Source organism: Ornithorhynchus anatinus, chromosome 2, assembly GCF_004115215.2.
Source record: "Ornithorhynchus anatinus isolate Pmale09 chromosome 2, mOrnAna1.pri.v4, whole genome shotgun sequence".
Classification (NCBI taxonomy): domain Eukaryota; kingdom Metazoa; phylum Chordata; class Mammalia; order Monotremata; family Ornithorhynchidae; genus Ornithorhynchus; species Ornithorhynchus anatinus.
Window position 1 is genome coordinate 45,917,887 of NC_041729.1, and position 27,251 is coordinate 45,945,137.

General features: G+C 49.2%; 1 protein-coding gene across 1 annotated transcript; it reads right to left on the reverse strand.

Annotated features, from left to right (window-relative positions):
- Nucleotides 1-1,162: 1,162 nt before the first annotated feature.
- SDR42E2 (short chain dehydrogenase/reductase family 42E, member 2) lies at nt 1,163-20,070 on the reverse strand. The gene is made up of 11 exons (XM_029083080.1): nt 19,834-20,070; nt 19,298-19,393; nt 16,309-16,366; nt 15,610-15,728; nt 13,051-13,126; nt 9,891-9,973; nt 7,616-7,753; nt 5,397-5,462; nt 4,684-4,747; nt 2,778-2,851; nt 1,163-1,550 (listed from the first exon to the last, which is right to left on the reverse strand). Exons 1-11 carry the CDS (start codon nt 20,068-20,070, stop codon nt 1,305-1,307), a joined length of 1,257 nt encoding a protein of 418 aa, XP_028938913.1. The 3' UTR covers nt 1,163-1,304.
- Between the last annotated feature and the right edge of the window lie 7,181 nt (nt 20,071-27,251).

The window sequence follows — 27,251 nt, forward strand, 5'->3', positions numbered from 1 at the left end:
ATTTTCTCTTAAAGCCCACCCCAAGAGCTGGAACTGGACATTACTCCTTATCTGAAGCCTTGGTGTGATATTTCACCCCCAGATCCTCAGACACAGGCCCCCATCTTTATTATTATAAAACAAAGCTGCCCTGTCTCATTCACACTCTCCCCCACTTCCCTTAAGGTGAATCAGACTTTTCACTGAGGTCAGTTTCTCCATGGCCTAGTGGAAAGAGCAGAGGCCTGAGAGTCCACCACTTGTCTGTTGTGTGATCCTGGGTAAATCACTTCTCTGTGCCTCAGTTACCTCACCTGTAAAATGAGGATTAAGACTGTGAGCCCCATGTGGGACAAGGACTGTGCCCGACCTGATTACCTTGTAGCTACCCAGTGCTTAGAACAGTGCCTGACACATGATAAGGGCTTAACAAATGCCATAAAGAAAATAAAATCTCTTAGGTGGGTGTTACTGAGACGGAACCTGACGGGGCTGTTTCCACAATAAGGGAGTAGAGGTCCAACCCAAGAGTCATCTGAAAAGTCGGTCACTCCCCTAACAAAGTCCCATCTAACAATTAGACACAGATCTTGCATGTTGTTTTGAGGCCAAATTTAATGGAAATACCAAGAGCTCAGAGGGAAAAGTGATTTACAGAGATCACCCAAGTTCTTAACCAGATCACCTCCTTACCTGTCTATTATGGGAGCAGAGCGACTTTTCCTTAAGATTGACACCTCCTCAAGCCAAATGTTTTTGCATATCTGGATTGCATTGCCAAGCATAGCCCAAGGCTCCTGTCCTCCCTGGATGAACATGACTGGTACCCGTTGACCTTGTTGGTGTAGAATGATAAATGTGAGATATTTACATCTAGATATAAATATATGCATACAGACATGGGAGGAAGAACTCAGGATTGGGAATCAGGAGACCTGAGTTCTAGTGCCGGTACTGTCATTTGCCTTCTGCATCGGCTTGATCAAGTCATTTAACCTTTCTGTGCCTCAGGTTCCTCATCTGTAAAATAGGGGATAAAATACCTGCTCTCCTTCCCTCTTAAACCGTAAGCCCCATGTGGGTCAGGGATTGTGCCTGGCTGTGCTATTTACATTAATAATATCTAAAAGGAATAGTATACATGTTGTATATGTGTATATATGCTTACACACACACACACACACACACAAGTTCTTTTATAATAAAAAGCAAAAAACAGAAGCAACAGCAGTTACAAAAAGGAACGATCTGACCAGACTCGTCAGGGACCAAGGGCCGAGAAAAACTGAGGAGAAACCAGGAGGGAGTGTGTGTAGCCAAGAGAGTTAATGATGTCTGCCCTTGGACAGCCACCGGAGGCAGGGGTCTGGGAAGTAAGACAATAAGATGAGACTGAAGAAGATGCCAAGAATAAGTAGGAGTTTGAGGAGCCCGGGGTTGCTGTGCTGCCTGGGCCAGGTTTGGACATAGCGATCCACTGACTCAGCGAACGTAAACTTTCCGGGGACATAACCTAGTTGCTCACGGGCCTTGTGAATCCGAAAGGTGTGCGTCACCGTGATGCTCCAGACCTGTGGAGAAAGAGAGCGGAGAGGGTACTAAGAGTGGAGGTTTTAACAGTGTGACATGGAGAAGTCAGACGAGGGCATCCAAACAGCAGCTCAGGGCTCCAGGGAGGACATGTGTGGGGAGGGCGGGGGACTAGAAGTACAGTTGTAAAGGCATTTGTTCGTTAAGCACTGAGTATGTCCAGGCACTGTACTAAGTGCTTGGACTGATACAAGTCCATGAGGTGGGACACAGTCTTTGTCCCGTATATGGCTCACTGTCTTAATCTCCATTTTACATATAGGAAACTGAGGCACAGAGAAGTAAAGTGCCATGCTCAATGTCACCCAGTGGACAAGTGACAGAGCCCTGGTCCTTCTGACTCCCAGACCCGTGCCCTGTCCACTAGCTCCAAGAGGTCTGCTCCTTCCTTTCCCCTAGCTGGTGCTCCCCTCTCCTTAGGTTGATGAATGGAAGAGTTAAAAACAAAAACAAACCCAAACTGAATGCTACTTTTAATCTCCAACAGTAGTTTTAGAAAAGGAAAGGGAGAGGGTGGAGCAAGGCTAGAAGACCTGGAGGCAGCAGCTTAATCTCTCTGCCTCTTCTAGGCCAGCCTGGAGGAGAGCGAACCAGCCCATCAATCCATGATATGTATTGAGCACATACTGTGTGCAGAGCACTGTACTAAGCATTCGGGAGAGCACAATTTGGGAGAGAAGTAGCGTGGCCTAGTGAAAAGAGCACAGGCCTAGAAGTCGGAGGACTTAGGTTATAATATTGGCTCTGCCAGTTGTCTGCTGTGTGACCTTGGGTAAATCCCTTAACTTCTCTATGCCTCAGTTATCTCATCTGTAAAATGGGGATTAAACCTTCCTCCCTCCTACTCAGACTGTAACACAGGGACTGTGTCCAACCTGATTAACTTGTATCTACCCCAGTGCTTTGAACTGTGCTTGGCACATAGCATTTAACAAGTACAGCGAGTATTAATTATCACAATACAGGTGGTAGAATGATCCCTGCCTTCAAGGAGGTTACAGCCTATCATGGGGTGACAGATATTAAAATGAATTACAGGTAGGGGAAATAATTGAGTAGAAGGATGTGTATAGAATGGCTGTGACGATGGGGCCGGGGTTGGGGTGCAGATCAAAGGGCTTAGGAAGCTCGGAGCCTGGCAGACTGTACCCCTCGAGTCCTGAGGAGGAGAGCCAGCTGCCTGGAACTGTGAGCTCTGGTTTCGTTACCTCACTCCGGGTCAGCAAAGGAGGGAAGCTGCAGACTGGTCTCAGGGCCAGGTGGAGATATTCCATCATGGTGGCTGGTCAACAGGGAGAAAGCACTTGAGGTCACTGTGTAAGCAGAACTAAAAGTCCATAACACCTCAGGGCATGAATATAATGCCTTTCCTTTGAGAACTCAAAGCACTTTCACATCTTCCATCTCACTTGTCCTCACACCCTCCTTCAGAGGCTAGGCAGGCACATAGTGTTTTCTCCATCTTCCAGACTTGAGAAGCAGTGTGGCCTAGCGGAAAGAGCGCGGGCCTGGGAGTCAGACGACCAGGGTTCTAATCCTGGCTCTGCCACTTGCTTACTGTGTAACCTTGGGCAAGTCCATTCACTTCTCTGTGCCTCAGTTCCCTCATTTGTAAAATGGGGGTTATGACTTTAAGCCCCATGTGGGATAGGAAGTGTGTCCACCTGATAAGCTTTATCTACCCCAGTGCTTAGTACAGTGCCTGGTATAGAAAGTAAGTGCTTAAAGAATATCATTAAAAAAAAAAAAGAAGCCCAAAGAGGTGAAGTGGCTTGCCCAAGGTCACATTGTCAGTCAGAGAACTGAGACTAGAACCCAGGACCTCCCAGCTCCCAGCCCAGGGCTCTTCCACTAGGAGTTCTGCCTAGATTATTAGAGATTCTATAGATCTGTGGGAGAAACTTTTTGCTTCTCAGTGATTACTTCCCAGCTCGAGAAAAGGTTTACATCGCAGTTAAAAAGACTGATTAGACTGTAAGTCCGTTGATTAGACTGTGAGCCTGTCACTGGGCAGGGATTGTCTCTATCTGTTGCCGAATTGTACATTCCAAGTGCTTAGTACAGTGTTCTGCACATAGTAAGCGCTCAATAAATACCATCGAATGAATGAATTTAACTTGGACAAAAAACTTAATTTCTGTATGGCCTGTCAGGTAGGTACCAGGTGGCTAGGGAATCTTTGCCCTTGTTTGTAACCGTGGGGATGGGATGATGATCATAATATCAATAATAACTTGCAAAGTGCTTTCTCCGTGCCGAGCACTGTATTAAGCACTAGAGTACATACAAGAGAATCATCATCATCATCATCATCAATGGTACTTATTGAGCACTCACTTTATGCAGAGCAATGTAGTAAGCGCTTGGGAGACTATAATAAAAAAGAGTTGGCAGACATATTCCCTGCCCAAAACGAGCTTACAGTCTAAGAGCTACAAGATTACAGGATTGTGCACAGTCCCTGTCCTATACAGGGTTTATGGTTCTGCCTGCAAGGCAGGGTTAGGCCTGAATGCTCACACAAGCTCCTCTGCAGCCCTCCAACCACCATGAAGATCACCCATGCTGGACAACAGGCATGGGCCAGGGGAGCGGCAATCCAACCCAGCCATGGAGGGGTCATTGTTTCCGGCAGTAGCTTGAACGGGCTTCACCTCCTGATTCTTCCCTTACTGTGAGCCCAGGGGAAGTTTTGGCTAAACTGCATCTCTGAGCCTCAGCTACTGCTCGGATGAGAAGGGCAACTGAAGCCTGCTCGCCTCACTCTTCTCTCCCACAATTGCCAGTCAAACTCTTAACCGGAGGACATCACCACAACCTCACTGTGACCACGATGAGGGGCTGGAGGGGGAAAGGGGGACAGGTGTGGGAGGCCAGGGAATAGGGTGAAGGGAGCGGGTTTGTTAGCGGGTCAAGGGTATCCATTTTCCTGGCTTCTGACAGAGCCGGAGGCAAAGCTGAGACTGTCATTTCATGCTGAGGTCCCTCTGGACCCACTGCTCCTTCTGAAACCATCCCAGGGGCGCAATCCGGGCCGAGGTTGAACCCTGCCCAAGGTGACACATCACCTGCCCCAGTGCCACAAATGAAACCAAGACGACTCGTCCCTTTTACCTGCCAAGTAAACCAGGGATGTCGGAACCCGGATCCAGGGCTGGCTGTATCCTAATTTTTCAAACTGCAAGGCAAGGATGAGAGAGAACGAATGAGAAGAGGGAGATCAGCAATCCAGAGTGGCTCAGGGTCCAGCCTGGGTCTTCTACTTTCTCGGAGTGTCAGGGCCTAACTGGCGATCCCTGCTCCCTCCTGACATTATAGAACCTTTCTCAGTGCCCCCAGCTCTCCCTGTCCCTGTTCGCCCTAGTATATGTCTTCTCCACTCCACCACTCCTCCAACCTTCCCCAAACCCAGACATGACAAGCCAGAACACCTCTGGGATTGAAGCCTGGTCCATGTCTGAAGTGGTAGCTTGTGGAAATAACCACACGGAAAATGTGATTTCTAAAACCTGATGCTGCATCACCTCGAAGCTACAGATTTGGGATGGAAGAGACATTTGGACCCACACAGTTCAACGATGGGCTGGAGCTTAGGGTATCTGAACTGACCCTCCAGTTTCTGTCTGCTTCAGATTCAACTAGAGAGTGCAAGGAACCAACAAGATTTCTTGCCTGGCTATTTCTCCCAGGAAGAAACCATGAGAAAACAGCCAGTGCCACCTGTGAGCTAAGAGGCCTGTGCGTCTTCCTGGACTGTCCAGGGGAAACCCAGCATTGGAGTGGGTGTGGTGGGTGACGTTCAGAACACGGATAAATACGATACGTACTAATGGGGACATCCACTCGAAGATGTTGATGCTCTCACCGTCGTTGATATAGTAGGCCTGGCCACTCTATGAATGGGGTGAAGAGGAAGGTTAGTCATACCCATCAAAATTATAATTGTGGCTTTTTGAAAAGCACTTTTTGTAAAGGGCTAGTCACTTAACTTTGTGCCTCAGTTTCCTCATCTGTAAAATGGGGATTAAGGCAGTGAGCACCATGTGGAACATGGACTTTGTCCAACCTGATTAGCTTGTATCTACCCCAGTGCTCAGTACAGTGCCTGAAACATAGAAAGCACTTTAAAAATCCCATTAAAAAAAAAGTGCTTACTTTGTGTCAAGCCTGGTGCTAAGCAACAAGGTAGATACAAGATCACCTGATCTGATCCAGTCCCTGTCCCTCAGGCTCACAGTCTATAAGGGAGGGAGAACAGGAATTTCACCCCCATTTTACTAGGCACAGAAAAGTCAAGTACTTATCCAAGGTCACACTGTGAGCCCAGGATGGGACAGGGACTATGTCTGCTTTAATTTCATTCTATCTATCCAGCTTTTTAGCACAGTGCTGGGATCTAGCACAGAGTAAGCACTTAAATACCACACTATTATTATTATGATTCCACAGCACGCAGGGACCCAGGTTCCTGACTCCCAGCCCTGTGCTCTATCCACTAGGCCACGCTGCTTTTCAGCCCACACGACGACCAGGTTTAAAAGTATATGCCTCTGCTGCCTGGTATAGCCCAACTTGCAGCATGGCCTAGTAGAAAAATCAGGGGCCTAGGGGGCAGAGAACCTGCCTTCTAATCCTGGCTCCGCCACTTGTCTGCTGTATGACAATGGGCAAGTTACTTAGCTTTTCCATGCCCCAGTTTCCTCATCTGTGAAACTGGGTTTAAATATCTTTTTCCCTCCCTTTAGACTGTAATCCCCAAGAAAACCAAGGAGTGTGTTGGGCCAGGTTATCTTGTATCTACCCCAATGCTTAGTACAGTGCTTGGCACACAGTAAACACTTAACTACCACAATTATTATTAATTAGTTATTATTAGTTATTCAAAACCTGGAGACCTGAGAATGCCTCCACTCCAGCTGTGGGGGCCGCATTAGCTAAATTATTCCTTTTTAGAGTCTCTCCTCAACCACTTTTTTTTAATGGTATTTGTTAAGTGCTTACTATGTACCAGGCACTGTACTAAGCACTGAGGTAGATACAAGTTAATCAGGTTGGACACACCCCACGTCAGGAGCACCTGGGTTCTAATCCCGGCTCCGCCACACCCCCCCAGAGCTGTGTGACCTTGGACAAGTTGCTTAACTGGGCCTCATCTACCTTATCTGTAAAATGGGGATGAAGATTGGGAGCACCAGTGGGAAATTTCCTGTGTCCAACCTGATTGGCCTGTATTTAACCTAGTGCTTAGTACAGTGCCTGGCACATAGCAAGGATTTAACAAATGCCATAAGAACATTAGAACTTGGGGCTCACGATCTTCATCCCCATTTTACAGGTGAGGTACAGACATATGAAATGACTTGCCCAGGATCACACAGCAGAAGCGAGGCGGAGCAGGGATTAGAACCCAGGTCCTTCTGACTTCCAGGCCTATGTTCTATCCATTAGGCCATGCTGCACTCCACTGCTGTCACCATATCTGGATGTATGTCTGCTTCCGGGCCTCGGTCAGGCCCCCCAGCAGAGGCGGGGAGAGTGGTCAGGGAGGGGGCCTAGGACTGCCACACTGGTCTCGGGAGTAGAAGAGGCAGCAGAGTGGTTGGTTGGGACAACGGCATGGGCATTGATGCCCTTGATGAGGCTTGAGGCTGATGTTCATGTGGAACCCACCAGATTGGGCCTGTCAGTGCCTCCATTGTACGGCTCCTCAGGGGAGGGTGCCACATAACACTACTAATATCACTAATTATCAAAATAATAATTGTGGTATTCGTTAAGTGCTTTCTTTGTGCCAGGCACTGTTCTAAGCTCAGGGGTAGATACAGGTTTATCAGGTTGGACACAGTCCCTGTCCCACATGGGGCTCACAGTTTCAATCCCCATTTTACAGATGAGGTAACTGAGGCGCAGAGAAGTGAAGTGACTTGCCCAACGTCACACAGCTCTGGGGGTTAGGAGGAAGGCGCACCAGGCCTGGCATTAAGCTCCGCAGGCCGCCAGGCAGAACCGGCACCCAGGCGGGAGCCGGGGGCCGCCAGAAACTCACCGCAATGTAGTCTCTGCTTGCAGTGAGGGCCTCTGCCGCCAGGAGATGGGCTTGGACCAAGTTGTGCACGTGGACCCAGTTCATCTGAGCAGTGGGATCCCCGAACCTGAAGGTGAACAGCCTCTTCCTGATGTTGCCCTGGGGAGACACACAGAGAGCCAGGGTGCCCGAGGTCAGACGACAGGCCAGTTGTCCCGGACCATTTGGAGGAAAGGCTGCCCGCTTGCTCAGAGTGAAGTTCGTGGTGAGGGAGAAGGAGGGGGTGATTCTGTGGCAGGTGAGGGGACCCTCCTACCCCACCCCATGGCCCCATCCCCTGGGTGGTGACACCGCCAGTCCCCAAGTTCACGACTGCTGACTGTCCTCCTTCAGCACTTCCGAGATCCCGAACGATCCTGAACACGGACCAGCCTTGCTGCTTGACCAATGGTGTAGGAGGGTGGGGGCGGGGATGGGGGCAGGTGAAGGAGCTCAGGGGGCAAGTTCTTAGCTGGCTACAAAAAGGCCCTCATAGGCCCATCCTTCCCCAGATCCGCAGAGGGCTCAGTGGGGCAGGAAAGGAGCCAGACCTTTTCAAGGCTTCTGCAGGCTCCATGAGGCCCAGCAGGTGTGAGGAAAGCCTGGGCACCTTTCCAAGTTTCCGTTGCAAATATGTGGGTGAGCGGGCACTCAACCGTGCAGTGTGGAGAGACTCGCTTCTCTGGGAATCTTGCTTCAGGAACTGAGTGCGGTAGCTCGGTTGTGATGGCTGCCTGTATAACTCGATCCCAGAAGCAGTTGGGGTTTCTGCTCCTCAAACCTTCCCCAAACCCTTCCTTCCTCGGACTGGCCCTGTCCATCATGGCCCAGCTGATGGCAAAAGGAGAGGTATTGGTATTTATTATAATTATTAATAATAATGATGGCAAACAGATTTTGGCATTTGTTAAGTGATTACGATACGCTAGGCCCTGAAGTTGATACGATTACAATTAGATTTGACAAGGTCCCTGTCCAAAATAGTCAGTAAATCGTATTTACTGAGTGCTTACCGTGTGCAGAACACTGTACTAAGTGCTTGAGAGAGTACAATATAACAATTTAGGACTCACAGCCTAAGTGAGAGAGAGAACAAGTATTGAATCCCCATTTTTTAGATGATGAAATGAAGGTACAGAGGAGATAAATGACTTACCCAAGGTCACATAGCAGGCAAGTGAGGGATCCAGGATAAAACCCAGGTCTCCTGACTGCCAGTCCCATGCTTTTTCCACTAGGCCATGATAACACCTTTAAGCATTCTGTTGCTTCCCCAAACTGCAACTTATTTTAGTGTCTGTCTCTAGCTAAATTGTAATCTTTCTGAGAGCAGGGAATCACATCTACTAACTCTATTGTACTCTCCTATGTATTTATTACAGTGCTCTGCACACAGGAGGCACTCAATAAATATCGATTCAATGAATGAATGAATGAATGAATGCTGGTTCAGAACCATCAGGCTTAATCCTGAGTGGCTCAGGGATTTAACTTCTAGTGCTGATAGGGCTGGACTGGGGTTGGGGGAATACAGCGGACCCTGGATGGAATTGGGCCATCTGGTCCCCCCATGTGGAGGCTGGACCTCAAGCTTCTACAATGAGGGGCCTTGGGGGCCAAGTTTCTGAATTTTCTGGGCTACTCAGCTCCACCTCTCTTTCCCCTAGACCTGTGAGAGATGAATGCTCGCTCTGACCGCTGACCTCCAGAGTAGAATAAACCCTGCCAGGGAAGCAGGACCTGGAAGGACCCAAGGGGCAGGGGAGGGGAGGGGGAAGGTCCAGTTCAATGTTTTGCAGCTCCCTAATCATGTTTGGAGCACTGTTACTGGAGGCTTGGAAGAGCATGGTCCTCTCCCTCCAGGGAAGTGTACTTGGCTGGATTCAACCTAGTATGTGTGCCAGGGGATGGGGAATTGGAGACCTAATTCATTTATATTAATGTCTGTCTCCCCCTCTAGACTATAAGCTCATTGTGGGCTGGGAATGTGTCTGTTGTAATAATGTATTTTCCCAGTGCTTAGTACAGTGCTCTGCACACAGTAAAAGCTCAATAAATACGACTGATTGGGAGGTGAAAGGACGATGAAGACAGAAGCAATTTGAGCTCTCATATGAAATGAAGTGTGCTTCCGGGAGGGCCTGAGATTGGATCTAGAGACAAGCCAGCACCCAGTTTTACTGCCAGCTGTTGGGATAGTCCCAGGCTGGCTGGGCCACTCAGGCTCTGGTATCCTCAGGCAGCTGGCGGTACCTACCGCCACTCGAGGAAGGTGCCTCTGCTCCTCTGGTCCATAGATGCCTGGGGGGCGCAGCACACAGGTGCGCAGGACGCCTCCTCCTGTGACACAGAGAAACAAGACAGTCAGATGGCCACGCCAAGGAGTCTGTAGGCCGGGAAAGTCTAGACGCTGGCCCCAGAGGACAGTGGTGAAGAAGCGGAAGCTGCTCTCGGAGCCCCACAGCGACCCTGGAGGTGGCAGGTTCTGTTTGTCCCACTGACAGAGAAGCTCCCTGGTCGAGTCCCAAAGCCTCTCTAAATGGGTAAACTGAGACCAACCCAAGCTGTGGGATGGATGAGACCTGAAAAATGACATTCCCTCACTTTGCCCTAGCGCAGCTGTAGGGCCAGCAAGGCTCCAGTGTAGGCAGCCCAGGACAGGCAATGCAGACTGGCAAGAGAAAAACATACGCAAAGTGGGGAGTGGGAAGTGTGTGTCTAGTAATTGTGAGGAAGAAAGAGGACCCGCAAAGACAGAGACACACATGCACACACTCACACTCTCTCTCCTTGAACAGAGACAGATGGAGATTTCACTTGAGCATCCATAGCCCATCAGCCTCCCCAGCCCAAGGCCGTCTCTGTACATGTCAGTTGATGAAACAGCTTGTGGAGGTAGGGCCCTCGGGCTCACTCGGAACAGGAGCCTTGACTGCTGCCAGCTCCTTCCATTAGAAAGGAACAGCTTTCAGGCCCAAGCTTGGCAAGACTAAGAGATGGAGTCAGCTGAACACACTTGCGAGCATGTGTATGCATGTGTGTGTATATGTGAGGAAGAGAGAGAACTTGCAAGCAGAGAGGGGTAGAGGGCAGCATCCTCCTCACCTAGCCCCCAAAGGTTTCAGATATGCATTGATCAAAAAACAGCCATTCTGCAGGAGCCCAGGTCACATTAGGGGCTGATTGTCTGCCCCACCAATTCTGAGGGAGCCAGCAAAGAAGCCACACACTATATTCTAGGGGCCTCCAGGACAGAGGGCAGAGAAAATGCAGGGCATGGTTAGGAAGGGAGAGAAATCCAGGCTTTTCCAGCTTCTTCCTGCTTTTCCCTCTTACACATGCTGCCCTCTATGGTTTTTATAACTATGAGGCTCTGGGGTAATTATAATCCTTGAGATAGAGAAGAGCCATTCTGGGGCTGATTATCCAGTCTGTCAAGTATCAAGGGTTCTATGCCACATCCCGGGCCCCTGCCCTTTTTGCTCATTTTAGCCACCACCTAAGGATAGGCAGGGGCAGGATGGAAGTCAAACTGGTCCACTTTTCTCAACGTGAGCGGCTCCCCTAAAAGTTTGGTGGGGAACGAGTTTGGAATACATGATCAAAATGAGGTTTGATGATTCTCTATGGCTTTCAATTACCCAGATTCTTCCTGTACCCCGTATCCACAGATAACCAGGAGATGTCTGGCCTCCTCAGAAACTATATCCTTACAAGCTTAGGGACACCGTCAGGATTATAATGGCCAAAAAACGTAGGTCGGGATCTTCACCTCTCTGCCCATGCCTCTCAAATCCCCCGAAATAAAGGTTGTGGATCTGAGACTTTGCCCAGTTGAAGAGGCAGGCCGGGTTGAGCTGGGTGGCTATGGGGCAGTTCTGTGAGTCAGTGCTTAGTACAGTGCCTGGCACATAGTAAGCACTTAACAAATACCATTATTATTATTATCAGGTTTTCTTCCAGGTGAACTCCTCCTGGGTGACCCCACAGAGCAGTGGCCCTTGGAGAGTATCAGATGAAAGAGGCCTTTCTCTAAATTGTCGGCGGCTAAATTTAACTCCGCAGCACCTGGGCGTGGGGATCGGGTGACAGTTGATGTGAATTTGTATGGCACTGGCGGAACCATGCAGCGGTAGCAAGTGGAAGTGGCCAAGGGTGTATATGACTCCTCTCTGCGTGGGAAACTCAGAAATGCTGTGATAAATAATTCTAGGTTAGAGTATTAAGTGTCTGCCTCAAAGGTTCCAGTGGATAAATGAGGGAAGCATAGGCAGAAGCAGGCACGTCTCACAGGAACCAGGGCAGCCCTGGGAAAGGATGGGGAAGAAATCATTTCTTTTCACTGAGATCAGAGGCAAAAGATGACAGGGATGCACATGGCTTTGGAAAGATTTGATGGGAAGGGATGTTTCACTGCTTGCTGTGTGACCTTGGACAAGTCACTTCCCTGTGCCTCTGTTTCCTCTTGAGTAAGCCCATCAAACGGCAGGGACTGTCTCTATCTGTTGCCAACTTGTTCATCCCAAGTGCTTAGTACAGTGCTCTGCACATAGTAAGCGCTCAATAAATACTATTGAATGAATCAGTAAAAATGAGGATAAAATACCCATTCTCCCTCCCACTCAGGCTTTGAGCCCCATGTGAGACAGGGACGGGTGACCAATTGCTTACTTTGTATTTCCCCAGCACTCAGTCCAGTGCTTGGCAAAGACCACGATTATTATTACTATTATTCATTTTCAGAATTTCCCCTCCTGGGTCTTTTTCACACAAATCCTCCAGAGAGGCACCCAGATCCATGCCCCAGATTCTGATACACTTAGAAAAAGACATGGAGGCATTTACAAACACACAGGCACACTCATGTTCACACCTATACGTATTACTCACTCAACCCCTAGGCCTGACCGTGGGTGAAATGTGGGACTTGCCACTTGCACAGGGAATGGAACTTTAGACCTTTGCCTCTGCTCACTTCCTGATATGACATCACACACCTGGACCGTAGAAGTTCTGACTTTGCTCTCCCCCAGGAGCTGCCTGTCAGCCCCCGAGGTCCTGGGGAGGACCCTTCCTCCCAGCCTGGATAACACTGGCCACTTATCTGCTCTGTGACTTCGGCAAGTCACTTCACTTCCCTGTGCCTTGATTACCTCATCTGTAAAGTGGGGATTAAGACTGTGAGCCCTATATGGGATATGAACTGTGTCTAATCTGATGAGCTTGTGTCTACCCCAGTTCTTAGCTCAGTGCCTGGCACATACATAAGCATTTAAATACTACCAAAAAAACCCAAAAAGCAAAAAGCAAAAACAGTTCCTTTGTGACCTTCCAGAATCTTCTGACTAAAACACAAGTCCAATACATACACACACACACACAAAAAAAAAACAAAACACGCTCTCACCCATACGCACCGGAGAGTGGAGTCCCATTTGCCGCTAGTGTCAGGCGGTCTGCAATGGCTTTGGTTCTGGAGTAGTGGTCGACATGCTGCAGAGAGAGCAGAGCTGTAGAGAAGAGCTGGAGAGAAGCAGCATGCCCTAGTGGATAGAATACAGGCCTGGGAGTCAGAAGGACTGGGTTCTAATCCCAGCTCCGCCACTTGTCTTCTGTGTGACCTTGGGCTGGTCGCTTCACTTCTCTGTTCCTCAGTTACCTCATCTTTATAAAGGGGTTTAGACTGTGAGCCCCATGTGGGTCAGGGACTGTGTCCAACCTGATTTACGTGTATCCATCCCAGTGCTTAATAAAGAGCCTGGCACATATTAAAAATAGCACCATTATTATTACTAGCTGTAGGAAAGGGGAGGGGCAAGGGTTGCCTGGGCCTTTGGCCTAATAATAATAATAATTATGCTATTGTTAAGCGCTTACCATGTGCCAGGCACTGTACTGAGCGCTGGGGTGGATACAAGCAAGTCGGATTGGACACGGTCCCTGTCCCATATGGGGCTGCCAATCTCGATCTCCATTTTACAGATGAGGTAACTGAGGCCCAGAGAAATAAAGTGACTTGCTTAAGGTCACACAGCAGACACGTGGTGGAGGCGGAATTAGAATCCATGGCCTTCTGACTCCCAGGCCTGTGCTCTAGCCACTAAGCCATGGGCAGAGTACCTGGGGAAGTCAACCCAGACCTGGCCTCAGGGCAGCAAATTTTAGAGGAGGAAAACTTAGCCAACCTCATGACCTCTACCCAACACTGCTGCCATCTCCATTCAGGGAGACCAGGTCCCTGTAGCCTATCACAAGATCAAACCCCACTCTGCTCTTCCCATGAGGAGTTTCAGGGTGAAAGCGCAAGTGTTGGGGTCACAGGGAGGCGTGGGTCTCAGGGAACCAGAAGGAAAATTGGTGTGTGTCCCCACCTCAGACATTTTTCACATATATGCTTGTCTGCCCCATGGGTTTGGGGTGAGAGTTCAATGAAGCCTCCAGGATGAGAGGCCCAGTGGAGGCTCGCAAAGGCCATACTGAGGAGCCCAGCTAGTAACACCCTTGTCTAATCCTAGCTTGAAGACAAGAGTGCTGTGCCTCATGGGAGTGGGTCCTCCCCAGCCCCTGCTTGGGATCATAGAGCCCAGTCCTGGCCTGGCCAGGGGAGCATGGAGGGGGCTTGAGCTCCAGTATTTGCTGGGACGCGGCTCTCCCTCATTTTCTGGCCTGCCTCACCTTCCCATCCCCCTCGGTGGGGAGCCCAAAAGGCCTGACTTGGAGCCGAAAACGAGGCCAGCAAGGGGTCGCTTCATTTGTGTGTGAGCCCAGCTCATATGTGGGTCACTTGCAGATCAGATCCAGCAGCTACTATGCCTCAAGAGGAGTTTGGAAAGACACTAACTAGGAGGGAGGGTGGCCTAGTGGATACAGCAAAGACTTGGGAGTCAGAAGGATGTGGGTTCTAATCCTGGCTCCGCCTCTTGTCTCCTGTGTGACCTTGAGCAAGTCGCTTAACTTCCGTCTGACTCGGTTCTCTCATCTATAAAAATGGGAAATAAGACTGTGAGCCCCATATGGGACAAGGATGGTGTCTAACCTGATTAACTTGTCTCTACCCCAGCACTAGTACACTTAGTACTTACCACTTAGTACAGCGCCTGGCATATAGTAAGCACTTAACAAATAGTAAAAAGGAAGTGATGTGAGTAACAGCAGGCACATTCTGATTCTGGTGGTGACAGCTATTCTCAGGGTTAGGGCACCAGACCCGATCCCATTTTTCACCTTTTGCTTCCTTTTACTAGCTTCATCTTCAAATTATTCTCCATCCACGAAGAAAACATTTAATTCCTCATCAAGTCAAACCTCTGGATTTAACTCAACCACCTGGGCTGCGATGGGCTCCTTCCCAGTAGCCGGGCTGGTCACTGATGGCCCTCACTGATACCGGACAAGGACATAAACAGGATGTCACATGCAATATGTCTGGCACATGCCTTACATAATGATGTCATACTCACCATTTTGCATCAGTATGCCCACAGGCAACTAAGAAGCAGTGTGGCTTTAGTGGGAGTCAGAAGGACCTGGGTTCTAATCCTGACTCTGCCACATGTCTGCTGTGTGACCTTGGGCAAGTCACTTAATTTAGCTGTGCCTCAGTTACCTCATCTGTAAAATGGGGATTAAGAGTGTGAGCCCCATGTGGTTCAGGGACTGTGTCTAATTAGTTTGTATCTCCCCCAGCGTTTAGAACAGTGCTAGGCACATAGTAAGTGCTTAACAAGTACCATAATTATTATTAACTAAAAGTGGGGAACCCAGCCAGATCCCCTAACTTGCTGGAGAACCACTGTCCTGTCCTGCTCTCCCAGTACGATCTCTGCTACCTGCTGGATGCTGAAAATAAAAACACTGGAAACTGGTGAAAATAACAACACTGATGTCTGGTGCCACAACTGTACTGGACAGGGGACTGACCAGCCCGCAAATCCCGCCAGCCCTCCTGCCTGGCCCTCTCCCCGGGCAGACGGTACCTTTTCCAGTGGGAAGTAAGGCACGGTGTCCTCATCGCCCTGCTCGATGGGTTCCCCGCCAAACGCCACGTTGACGGTGCTGGTGTACACGAGCCTCGGGACGCACCGACGGATGCAGACTGTGGCACACGTGAAGTCTAGCGTGAATTTGGGGGATGCGGTAGGCCGAGGGACCCCACCCAGCCCACAGCACTTTGCTAAGAATGCTCTTTCCTGACTCTTGTGATTTCCCAGCCATGCCCAGAGACCTGGCGTCTCCTGCACGGACACCAGACTGAGTCAAACTCAGTTAACTCAAGTGGGTCATGCATGCGGGGCGATGTTGAGGACTGTGTGGTCCCATGCTGACAGTATGAGAGGCAGTAGATGAGAGAGGCACATGCATGGGTGGACACACACTCCAGATGGGGAGAGAGAATTGGAGAGCAAAACTGGGGTGAGAATCATCAATTCACTGATCATTCGGGGCAGGGTGCCCTGGAAGTTGATAGGTTGGCTCTGGAGGGTCTGTCGATGGTCCCAGTTCTCATCAAGTCAGTGGGATTTTTGCCTCCGGAAAGACCATGTGAGATCGGCCTGTTGGCGAGATCAAGTAGACCAGAGGAGAAGGGGGCCCAAGGGCCCCTCCAGAACACAACATATCAGAGGCAGCAAGTTCAGTCCACTCAGGGGTCGAGGAAAGGCCAGTTGGGCTCCTACCCTCAATGACTTGCTTTGTTCCTCCAATGTTTATAGATTCGATCTGTTCTTTTTGCAGCTACAAAAGCAAAAGTTGGGAAGTCACCAGAGAAGCGTGCATTCTGGCCCACTGCAGCTACAGCTGCAGCACTGCTCTCCAGCAGAGGGGCTGGGGAACCGGTCCCACAGACATCCGGTGGGAAAGGCAGACCAGCCACTCTCCGGCTTCTTGTCTGATCACTTCTGAGTGGATCATTATGAAATCACACGGAGAAAGCAAGGGGTGAGGATAAGGGCATCTGAGCACCCCACCAGACCTCCAGAGTACTCCAGATCTCATTCCTCCTCAATCTCGGGATTGTCTGGAGTCCAATTTGGTGGTATTTATTGAGAGCTGTGTGAAGAACACTGTTCCAAATGCTTGGGAAATTACAATACAGTAGAGTTGGTAGACATGATCCCTAGCCCACCAGGAGTTTACAGTCTATAGGACTCCTTCTCCTTTCCCCTCAGTCTGCTCTGCCCTGTGCTGGTAACATCCACTTTGGGCCACACAGGAGATTTCCTCTCAGGATTTCTAAGAATCCAAGTCTGTTGTCTCCTTTTGAGGAAGGGGGTGGAAAATTACAGGGTGCACAGCCCCTCTCACAACGTGGGGCCGACCTCTTCAACAGAGTGGTCTCCTGCCCACAAGTTAAATGATGCCCCATGGTAAGGGAATGAGCCATCCTGCCATCCCACCTGGAATGTGATCTCTTCCGGGTCCCACGTGGAAGGCTGGAAGAGTCCATTCCCCTAATGGGGACAAAGCAGTAAGGGAGCCTAATGGTATCCTGCAGAACTGCCTAATTCTCAGCAAGGAGCGAAGCCCTGCTGAAAGCCTCAAGGTCAGGGAGGATCCAAATTGATGACTGGGGCCGAGGGACTCCCGGGCCACTGTGCTGATCACTGGGCCTGATATTGCCAACCCAACTGTTGCTTGAACAAGGCTTCAGGGACTTTAATTTGCACGATGCTCACCTCTCTGGGTCAGGAGGTCCGACCCAGGGGGCAGAAGTCTGTCTCCCTGCTGGATGTCTCCTTTCAGCTCTCCATTATAGGTCCAGCAGGCATGAATCACCTTAAGAAAACCTCTAACAGCAAGCAGCCCTCCTGCCCAGAAGGTCCCTTGGCTGCCCAGTCCTCAGCCAGGCAGCAGCATCAAGGCTCCCCACATTTGAGAAGCAACATGGTCTAGTGGACAGAGCATGGGTCTAGGAGTCAGAAGGTCTAATTCCGGCTCCACCACTTATCTGCTGTGTGACCTTGGGCAAGTCACTTAACTTCTCTGTGCCTCAGTTCCCTCATCTGTAAAATGAGGATTACGACCGTGAGCCCCATATGGGACAGGGACTGTGTCCAACTCTATTATCCTGTATCTACCCCAGCACTTAGAACACTGACTAGCACAGAGTAAGTGCTTAACAAATACCATTATTATTATTAGTATTATCTCTATCCCTGCCATACTGGCTTCCCGAGGGCCTTGCGAAGACACTCTCTTTGACCTTCCGATCCTTCTCACCTCAGCTCAGCCCTTTTCCAGTTGAGACTGTAAGTTCCTTGTGGGCAGGGAACATATCAACCAATTCTGTTATACTGTACGCTCCCAAGTGCTTAGTGTGGTGCTCGGCACCCAGTAAGTGCTCAATAAATACCACTAATTGATTAATTGTCGGCTGTGTGACCTTGGGCAAGACCCAAAACTTATCTGTGCCTCAGTGTTCTCTCCTGTAAAATAATAATGATAATAATGACATTTGTTAAGCGCTTACTATGTGCTTACTATGTCCCAATTTGCTTATATCTACCCCACTTAGTACAGTGCTTGGCATATAGTACGTGCTTAACAAATACTATTATTATTATTATTAAAATATGGATGAAATACCTATTTTAGAGTAACCTAGTGAAACAGTATGGCCCAATGGATAGAGCACGGGCCTGAGAGTCAGAAGGACCTGGATTCTAATCTCGGCTCCAGCCACTTGACTGCTGTATGACTTTGGACAAGTCGGTTCATTTCTCTGTTTGCCCCATGTGGACACAGTCCAACCTGGTAATAACAATTTATGGTATTTGTTAAGTGCTTAATATGTGCCAGGTACTGATTAGCTTGTATCTACCCCAGCGCTTCCCCCTCTCAGGATCTCACTTGGAGAGTTTCCAGTAGTCTACCACTCTTGACTACAGGAGGGAGAGTCAAACAGAGGCCTATCCATTCCATTGTTAGCTTGGGCAGGGGCTAGCGAGTGGAAGGCAATCTGCTACAAGTCAAAACTTACCTGTCCTGGGCAGCAGCGGCATGGGAGGGAATCAAGGGTGGAGACTCGAGTTGACCGTATGGAAGGAGGCAACGGTAAACCTCTTCCGTATTTTTACCAAGAAAACTCTATGGATCCACTACCAGAACGACTGCAGATGGAGGTGGGGCTTTCTGGGAGAGACGTGTCCATGATGTCGCTATGGGTTGGAGACGACTCGACAGTATGAGTCAAGTCAAGACCCCAGAGCTTAGTACAGTGTCTGGCGTACAGAAAGCACATAACAAATACCATAAAAAACCCACCTGTTCTCCCCTCCTGCTTTGATTGAGAGATCCCTGCGGGACAAGGACTGTATCATAGTGTTTGGCACCTAGTAAGTTCTTAAATACCATAATTCTTGTATTACTTTCCTCATCCTGCCATCCCTGGGCTGTCCTGCTGGCACTCCCCTTACAGGGACACCTTTCCTCATAATGCCTGGCCAGCCTGGGTGAGGGTGGGGCATGAGGCAGGGATGATGAGTCGGAACCTAAACGTCTGAGCCAACTAAATCCCGACTCACTCCTCAGAAATAAAATCCCTCCTCAAGCTGGGGGGTTGACCTGCTTACACAATGACATTAACTGCCACCTCCCACAAAACCCAACAAAAAGCAACCCGCTGTAAAAGACCCCGAGCCCAGGCCAGCCAGGAAAGGATCCTACCTTTTCAGGGCCCGACATCCCATAAGAAGCCACGTGGAATACGCAGTCGACTCCTTCACAGGCTCGGTAAAGAGCCGCGCCATCCCTGATGTCACTCTGGAACACACAAGGTGGGTGCGGGGTTCAGCTCCGATCCTTGCCTTCTGGAGCCCGAGAGACTTGCTGGCCGGGGGATGGAGGTGGGAGGTTCTGGTGCTCACAGAAGCCTGGGCCAGTGCACCAGGAAGGTAGCATTTGGGAGCAAGACCCTCACCCGCCCGCACCTGCCACCACCCCAAAACTTGAGATTTGGGATGGAAAGGGAATATGGACACCCTTTATTGCTATCTCATGGTCTTAGGGCATTTTGGGAGGAACCCTAGCAGCACAGTTGAAGTCTGGAAAAGATGCCTTTGGACTCCAATATGGCTCATCTCTATTCAAGTGTTTAGTACAGTGCTCTGCACCCAGTGAGCACTCAATAAATACAATTGATTGATTATTCTCCCTCCAGCCTGCTTCCTCCTCAGACCCCCAACTCCCACTCCAAAGTATACCTGGACAAACACTGCCCCGTTAGGCAGCTCCCACTTGGGCTGATGGAGATCAAGCAGGACCACAGAGAGGCCCAGCCTGACCAGGCCGGAGCCCAGGCTGAAGCCAAAGTAGCCCCCGCCTCCTGTCACCAGGGCCTTCTGGCTGGGGGAGCCCAGAGGGCCCACCTGCCTCCTCAGGAGGCAGTCAGGGGCCCGGCACTGGGCGGCTATCAGTCCACCGGACTTCTGCCGGGCCATGTTCCAGCCAGAGGGCCCCTCTTTGATCTGGCAGATTGAGCACCTCTTCTCCACCCCAGCTTGGCAGGACTCTGGGAGCCCAGTCACTAGGTTGGATTTCATTCTTTAATGTTCCATTCAGCTCACCGGCTTCTGCCTGGTGGGGGACTGAAAAAAATAAATAAATCAGAAGGCATCTAGTTGATAACTGGGCTCAGGCAAGGTCTCAAGGTCACCACATATCCTGCTTTAGGGCCCCCCTACTGGTTGGGGGATCCAAGGCAGACAAAAGGTCTCAGTCCCTCAGCCATGAGAGTGGGTGGAGGAAAGGACAGAGACAGTGAGAAATCTGCTCCTGTCCTCTACCACCACTCCCATATAAGGATGCCCAGTTTTATAGTTTTTCCAATGAAGAGTCAGTTTTCAGTTGGTCAGTCAGTCAATTGTATTTACTGAGCGCTTACTGTGTGCAAAGCACTGCGCTAAGCACTTGGGAGAGTACAACAATATAACAGACACATTCCCTGACCTCCACAAGCTTAGAGGGTCTGTATAGTTGGTATCTCCCCTGTAGGGATGATTCTGATATGGTGCAGGATGTTTTTAAGCCATTTAAAGAATTTTATCCCCAAAGTGTTAGTACACTCACTGCAGAATAGATGCCCAATAAGTACTACCGGTTGAGTGATCGAGCCTCCTGCCACCAGGGCTCCAGCTGCTGGGTTCTGAGGCCCAGATGTGGCAGCGGAACGCATAAGGACCTGGAAGAGGAATACAAAAGCTCTGAAGCAAGAGGTGGGGTTCAGGGGTCCCCCAAGAGAAACATTCTTGATTCGCATGAAAACCAGCTCATTATCCAGTTTGGCTACGTACCTTGCATGACACCTGTGAAGGCACGTGTGTCTCCCTCTCTGGCATTCAGAAGAGCTATCAGTGGTCACCCAATCTCCAAATCCGGGCCCATGTGCAAAGCCCAGCTCCAGCTAACAGACCCACAGCTCCTTGGGGAGGTAGGGTCAGATGGAGACCTCACAGAGCCTCCAATATTCCCCACTGTGGGAAGAGGATTCCTGGCTTTGCTTTCACACCCCTGAAGAGTCCACTGGGAGCCTCGTGGGCAAAAGAAGGTGCCAGGCTTCCTTCTCCTTTCCTCTCTAACCAAACTGCTACTGAGCTGATCTAAGCTCCTATCATATCCCACCTTGATTACTGCAAAAGCCTCCTCACTGACCTCACTGCCTCCTGTCTCTCTCCACTACAGTCCTACTTCGCTCTGCTGCCTGGACCATTTTTGTTAAAAAAAAAAAATCCAGGCCACCTCTTCCCCACTCCTCCAGGTCCTCCAGTCTTCACCCATCCAATTATGCATCAAATAGACACTCCATACCATTAGCTTTAAAGCACTCAATCAGTGCGCCCCCTCCTATTTTACCTCCCTGATTTCTTACTACAACCCATTTTGTACCTTTAATGACTAGAGAAGCAGCATGGCTCAGTGGAAAGAGCCCGGGCTTGGGAGTCTGAGGTCGTGGGTTCAAATCCAGGCTCTACCACTTATCAGCTGTGTGACTATGGGCAAGTCACTTCACTTCTCTGTGCCTCAGTTACCTCATCTGTAAAATGGGGATTAAAAAACTGTGAGCCCCACGTGGGACAACCTGATCACCCTGTATCTCCCCCAGTGCTTAGAACAGTGCTCTGCACATAGTAAGCGCTTAACAAACACCAACTTCTCTGTGCCTCAGTTACCTCATCTGAAAATGGGGCTTAACTATGAGCCTCAAGTGGGACAACCTGATTGCCCTGTATCTCCCCCAGCGCTTAGAACAGTGCTCTGCACATAGTAAGTGCTTAATGAATACCAACATTATTATTATTATATTACATCTTACTCACAGTACCTTGATCCCACTTATCTCACGTTGATTCCTTGCCCATGTCCTTTCTCTGGCCTGAACCTCCCTCATCCCTTCACAACTGACAGACCACCATTCTTTCCGCTTCCAAGCCTTATTAAAATCACATTTCCTCCAAGAGGACTTTCCCAATTAAGTGCTCATTTCCTTTACTCCTCTCCCTTCTGCGTGGCCTATGCACTTGGATCTGTACCCTTTAAGCACTTGATATTCACCCCATCCTCAGCCCCACAGCACTCTGGAAGTATCCACAATTTACTTTAAATGTCTATCTCCTCCTCTAGAGTGTAAGCTCCTGGTGGGGCAGGGAATGTGTCTGCCAACTCCAACTCATTTGTACTGTACTTTCCCAAGTGTTCAGCACATTGTTCTGCTCATAGTAAGCACTCAGTAAATACCACAGATTGATTGGATATGGACCAGGGGTGCAGGAGCTGATCGAGGACACTGTAAGGTTCAGAAGTGAAGCTCACTGAACTCTGAAGACTATTTTTTTTAACAGTATTTATTAAGCATTTACCATATGCCAGGTACCATACTGAATACTTGGGTAAATAAAAACTACTAAGGTTGGACAATGTCCAGACCCCACATGTGGATCACAGTATTCATCCCTGTTTTACAGATGAGGTAATTGAGGTACAGAGTAGTGAAGAGACTTGCCCATAGTCACACAGCAGACAAGTGGAGGAGCTGGGATTAGAATCTAGGTCCTTCTGACTCCCAGGCCTGCTCTATCCACACTAAACCACACCGCTTCCTGATCTGACCCCGCACCCACTTGACCCCTAGCGTGCTATTCCTCCCCATCATCAAAAAGCATTTACTCAACCTTCACTGGCATTTTCAAGGAGGTGAATTCAGCTATCGGTCCTGGGATGGGACCTGAAAAGGCCACCCAATCTGGTGCATAAACTTGGACTAAGAGCATCAGGACCAGGATATTTCCTGCTTAGGAAAGCATCTTGGCTAAGTGGTTAGAGTATGAGCCTAGAAGCTGGGAGACCAGGTTCTAAAATTAACTCTGCCACTGACCTGCTGTGTGACTTTGGGTAAGTCACTTTAAAACCTCTCTGGACCTCAGTTTTCTAAACTATAAAATGGGGGTAAGAAACCTCCCTTCCTACCTCAGACAGTGAAACTATGTAAATATTCCAGGGCTTAGAACGGTGCTTGACAATTAGCAATTGCTTAATAGAATAGTAATAATGATAATACAGATAACAATCAATTAAAATAAATAATGATAATGATTATGGTATTTGTTAAGCGCTTATAATGTTCCAGGCACTGTACTAAGCACTGAGGTGGATACAAGCAAATCGGGTTGGACACAGTCCCTTGTTCCACCTGAGGCTCACAATCTCAATCTCCCTTTTACAGATGAGGGAACCGAGGCCCAGAGAAGTGAAGTGACTTGGCCAAGGGCACACAGCAGACAAGTGTCAGATCCGGGATAGAACTGTGCAAAGTAACGTGCAGGTCATTTGATGGAAACACAGCCTTAGCAGAAGTAACACCATTTTGAGGAACACGGAAGAGAACTTTTAATAATAATAATAATAATAATAATGTTGGTATTTGTTAAGCGCTTACTATGTGCCGAGCACTGTTCTAAGCGCTGGGGTAGACACAGGGGAATCAGGTTGTCCCACTTGGGGCTCACAGTCTTAATCCCCATTTTACAGATGAGGTAACTGAGGCACAGAGAAGTTAAGTGACTTGCCCAAAGTCACACAGCAGACAAGTGGCCGAGCCAGGATTTTAAAACGTCAATAAAAGAAAAGTCAACTTTGAAATTGTCTATGCGACAAGGTCTGATTTAGGGAATCCTTTGTAGTTGCTGAATTTTACTGCTGACCATTAACAGTGTGTCAGCAAGCCCTGGCGCCTAAGATAGCCTTATCTGAGAATCAAGAGGTCTAGGTTAGTGATTGAAATGTGCATGTAGGGGGAGGGGGGGAAAGGGAGGCTATTGTTTGGGTATAAATGTAACCTAAAAAGTGTCTTCGGGGTCTTACCCTAATCACCTTTCTAAATGTGGTGTTTGACCATTCTGCAGAATAAAATTTGGATCGTGTATGCCCCAGGCCCCTGCTCTAGCCACCGTGACCGAGTGAGTCCAATCTGCCCCCTGGGTGGTCGGGTCTGAACCAGGTAAAAATCTGAAGGAGGGTCATCGATAGGGGTGGGGGGTTGTCCTCAAGCCCGGGGGGGGTCGCCCCTTAAGTCACTGGCTCCCTGGGACCCCCTGCCCCAGGACGGTCTGCTGAGGTTTCCCTGGCACTAAGGGCCCGGTCGGGGGTGTGTGGGGGTGTGCCCGGTCCCCTGTGTGTCCCCCGTGCCCTCTCAGGCTTTTCGTACAGACCTGGCCTCTTCGCTGGTCAGTTCCTCGGGGTCCTCCGGAGTTGTCCGGCCGCTGTCCCGGCCCCTGCCCGCTGACCCCTGTCCCTTGGCCGCAGCGCTCCTCAGGGACCTGCCCGGGGGCGGGATCTGGGAGGGGCCTGCGGCTCACGGCCCGCCTTCCTACCGCCCCGGGGACCGTGGGACGTACCCAACCCTCTTCCAGCAATCAATCGAATTTATTGACCTCTTATGGTCTGCACCACACTCTAATAATAATGTTGGTATTTGTTAAGCGCTTACTATGTGCAGAGCACTGTTCTAGATACAGGGTACAGGTAGAAACAGATACAGGTTGTCCCACGTGGGGCTCACAGTCTTAATCCCCATTTTACAGATGAGGGAACTGAGGCACAGTGAAGTTAAGTGACTTGCCCACACACAGCTGACAAGTGACAGAGCCGGGATTCGAACCCATGACCTCTGACTCCCAAGCCCGTGCTCTTTTTAACTGAGCTTCTCTACTTGGCAACTGCTTGCTGCTTCTCTACTTGGCGCTTGGGAAAGAGCACTATAACAGTCGGTAGGCGCGTTCCCTGCCCATGAGTTCTCTATCCACCATCAATCAATCAATCAATCGTATTTATTGAGCACTTTCAGAGTGCAGAGCACTGTAAGAATAATAATGATGGTATTTGTTAAGTCCTTACTATGTGCCAAGCACTGTTCTGGGGTGGGACATGTGGAGCGAGAAGCTGCCTAAGAGTCAATCAATCAATCTTATTTATTGACCTCTTATGGTCTGCACAACACTCTACTTGGTGCTTGGGAGAGGACAGTATAAGAGTCGGTAGACTCGTTCCCTGCCCATGAGTTCTCTATCCACCATCAGTTAATCAATCGTATTTATTGAGCACTTACAGAGTGCAGAGCACTGTAATAATAATAATGATGGTATCTGTTAAGAGCTTACTATGTGCCAAGCCCTGTTGTAAGCACTGGGGTATCAGGTTGTCCCACATGGGGCTCGCAGTCTTCATCCCCACGTCACAGATGAGGGACAGAGAAGTTAAGTGGCTTGACCAAAGTCACACAGCCGACCGGTGGTGGAGCCGGGGTTAGAACCCACGACCTCTGACTCCCAGGCTCGTGCTCTTTCCACTAAGCCACGCTGTACTAAGTACTCGGGAGAGTACACTAGAACATAGTGGGTAGCCATGCTTCCTGCCCAGAAGCTGGCAGCGGTGGGGACACACTGGGCTCCTGCCCCCTCCCTGCCACCTCTTCCCTCATCCACTGTCTGCCTATCTCTGGGCCTCAGTTTTCCTGGTTGCATTAGAAAAGGCTGCTCCCTGATAGTTCTCCTCCCTGAGATCTAGCACCTGGAAAAAAGATAGTAAAAATAATAATGTTGGTATTTAAGTGCTTACTATGTGCAGAGCACTGTTCTAAGCGCCGGGGGAGATACAGGGTAATCAGCTTGTTCCACGTGAGGCTCACAGTCTTCATCCCCATTTTATAGATGAGGTAACTGAGGCAGAGAGAAGTTACGTGACTTGCCCACAGTCCCACAGCTAAGTGGAAGAGTCAGGATTCGAACCCATGACCTCTGACTCCAAAGCCCAGGCTCTTTCCACTGAGCCCAATCAAAAGCTCTCCTATAAAAAGAATCCCCCTCTCATCTTTTTTGCAGCCTGCCCAGATTAGTGCTATTGATTCCTGTGTACCACCATTCCAGTAATCTTCAACGCTTTGGTTTTATGTTTTGGTAATTTATGAATTTCTAGCTTTGGTCATTCACATGGATCTTTATTTTGATTATACCTTTGTTTATTCTTATCACTCTCGTCTCCCTCAGTAGGCCCTTGGTTATTTGAGAGCAGAGATGGTCTTTTCTTCCTCCGAAACTTCCATAGGATCTCTAATGGAAATGTTTTTGTGTGTGTGTGTGTGTGTTTTATGGTATTTGTTACATTCCTTTCTATGTGCCAGGCACTGTACTAAGTACTGGGGTAGATATGAGCTAATCAGGTTGGACACAGTTCATTTCCACACGGGGCTCACAGTTTTACTCATTTTACAAATGAGGAAACTGAGGCACAGAGAAGTTCACTGACTTACCCAAGGTTACACAGCAAATAAGTGGTAGAGCTGGGATCAGAGGGAGAGGCTCAATATAATAATAATAATGTTGGTATTTGTTAAGCGCTTACTATGTGCAGAGCACTGTTCTACACGCTGGGATAGACACAGGGTAATCAGGTTCTCCCATATGAGGCTCACAGTTAATCCCCATTTTACAGATGAGGTAACTGAGACACAAAGAAGTTAAGTGACTTGCCCAAAGCCACACAGCTGACAAGTGGCAGAGCCGGGATTCAAACCCATGACCTCTGACTCCCAAGCCCAGGATCTTTCCACTGAGCCACACTGCTTCTCAATATCCACTATGTTGACTGACTGGTGGCCCACGAGACAGACTATTTTACTCATTTCCTCCTGAAACTTTCCTCAGAGATGCCTGGCTCCAAGGAGCACAGCTTAGTGAGCAGCAGCAAGGCCTAATTGGAAAAAAAAAGGGTTTGGGAGTCAGAAGACCTGAGTTCCAGTCCCAGCACTGCTGTCGGTGTCCTATGTGACCTAGGTAAGTCACTTAACCCCTCTATCAATCAATTTATTGAGCACTGACTGTGAACAGGTCTATGCATTAGTTTCCTCATCTCTAAAATGGAGATAAAATGTCTGTTCTTCCTCTCAGATTGGCAGCTCTACATGGAATAAAGATCATGTGCACTTTGATTAATCTCTATCTGACACACAGTAAGTGCTTTCCAAATACTAAGTTATAGGAGTATGTATTCGGGCTCCTAGTCATTGAGTCTCTGGAAGAATTAAATGGTAATTCATCCCTCCTTCTGCCTTTTCTCAGTGAGATTAGACCAA

Bases quoted from the DNA above. Each gene is read 5' to 3' on its own strand.
- SDR42E2 (XM_029083080.1), bottom strand. From the start codon at position 20,070: ATGGCCCGGCAGAAGTCCGGTGGACTGATAGCCGCCCAGTGCCGGGCC. The intron at 7,754-9,890 runs GTAGGTACCGCC...GTGTCTCCCCAG, and splicing joins GGCACCTTCCTCGAGTGGCG to GGCAACATCAGGAAGAGGCT. The intron at 4,748-5,396 runs GTACGTATCGTA...CTTGCCTTGCAG, and splicing joins TCGAGTGGATGTCCCCATTA to TTTGAAAAATTAGGATACAG.